The sequence below is a fragment of the Arachis ipaensis genome, chromosome B07 (genome assembly GCF_000816755.2).
Source record: "Arachis ipaensis cultivar K30076 chromosome B07, Araip1.1, whole genome shotgun sequence".
Taxonomy (NCBI): Eukaryota; Viridiplantae; Streptophyta; class Magnoliopsida; order Fabales; family Fabaceae; genus Arachis; species Arachis ipaensis.
This window is the reverse complement of record NC_029791.2, coordinates 120,030,400-120,032,192: the sequence shown is the minus strand read 5'-3', so window position 1 is coordinate 120,032,192 and position 1,793 is coordinate 120,030,400. Positions and strand designations below refer to the sequence as shown.

Here is a 1,793-nt window from a genome sequence, read left to right as displayed (position 1 = left end):
CCAAGGAGAAAAATAAGCAAGACAGTGAAACAGGACATTGCACACCTTTCTAGATTTGGATCTCAATCCGCCACTCTCATCTGAAACATTGCGTGCCACGGCATAAGCTCTTCGAGGAATCTGCTTGCCAGAAAATTGAACCCTATCTGGGATCTTGTGATTATAGCGGCTTTGTGAGGTTGAGCAGTCATCATCCAATTTGGGATCAGTGTCCATGGATACAGCAGCTCTCAGACGGTGCTTATCTGAAACTGAACTGTCCACAGTTATGTCATCAGATCTTTGGATTGCTTCACTGCATGATCTGTATCCCTCTGTGTTTCCTCTAAGGGATGTTGTAGCTGATTCTGAACTACCATCCGGAAGGATGAAAGGGCTATGAACAAGCACAGACCTAGCAACATGATCTCTTTTGAAGGCAAGTATGTCATGCGAGCAAAGAACCAATTCACGCTGTAGTTCACAAGACCAGAAGTCAACCATCAAAATGACTATACAACAAAACCCCACCATACAAATATATACCATAAAAATGCCATGCTGCCATGGAAATGCAACAAAAAGAAACAATGTCAATAATGCAGTAGCCAATAGTGGAAAACCACTAGGGCCAGACTCAGTAATAAGATACCTTTAATTTTTCACGTTTGACAATCCTCTCACAGAGGAGACGTAATCTCTCCAGTTCAACCTGTATGAAACATTCAGAAAGAATACAGTTATATGATAACATTAAAAGGAAGCCACATCCGCTACAATTAGTAATATACATGAGAACACTTGATCGTGTAACCATCATAGATATCCCTTTACATGCACTTCATCTATAATATAAAGTCAATGTAGGTATACATCGTTCGAAGTCTTAAGACATAGTTTATCCCATTATAATATTACAACGCTAGAGAAGTTTAAAGCTCAGGGAATGAACGGATAAAATATTTTAAACTATGTAAACATCATTATTCATAAACATGGCATTTTTGATCAGGAAAAAATAGCATGATATTTCCAACAATAAATTGTTACACAGGACACCTATGTCATCTTGGTTACACTAATCCTGTACAGAGTGATTGATAATTTTCACAAATTGTAAGACTATATGTGGATTAAATATGAATAAAGACTTCCTTTATCCAAGGGACATTAACACAACTTCATATTTTTAATGGTGTTGGCATATTTTATTATTAGGCCCAACAACTAAAAAGGACACGAGTAAAAGAAAGTGAAGAGAGAAGCCTCACCCGGATTTGCTTCATACTTTTAAGCTCTTCGATTCCATGTTTTTCAGACTGAACAAATGAAGGAGACATAAGAATATAGGATATTTTATGCCAGACCAAGAAAAAGGACATTGTACAACTAAATAGTAAATACAAAACCAAACCTTTGCCTTTTGCTCCAAACTGTGCTTTTCACAGTAAGCCTTGTGTTGTGGTTTGCCACTAGTAGTCCTCACAATCATGTAATAACCAGCACTTCTAGCACATGATGGATGGAATGAGGTTTGACAATGGCCATAGCAACACTGCATTAACATTTGAAAAGGAAATAAAAAAGACTGATAAACACTAATTCCAGAAGACAGCAAATTCATGGAACAAATGGGAGAGGAAAATAACCCCCTTTATTATCATTACCTTCATACAAACACCATGCTTGCGGTGGCAAATGCAACATTTGTCAACTCCCTTCAGCGCAGACTGCTGAAATTTGACGGCATAAGAGTTAAGTGACTAAGAGAGATATTGAATACTCCTGAAGCTGTTTCTTCTAATAGTTAAAAT

General features: G+C 37.4%; 1 protein-coding gene across 3 annotated transcripts in view; it reads right to left on the bottom strand.

Moving 5' to 3' along the window:
- LOC107606101 overlaps positions 1-1,793 on the bottom strand; it is a gene marked incomplete in the record, with an annotated part of 9,858 nt that overhangs the window by 1,243 nt on the left and 6,822 nt on the right. For 2 of the 3 annotated variants that reach the window (XM_016308076.2, XM_021106409.1), the window contains 5 exon segments: positions 46-453; positions 632-691; positions 1,251-1,298; positions 1,394-1,534; positions 1,647-1,712. In XM_016308076.2, the coding sequence (XP_016163562.1) occupies positions 46-453; positions 632-691; positions 1,251-1,298; positions 1,394-1,534; positions 1,647-1,712 (723 nt within the window). 3 annotated transcript variants of the gene reach the window in all.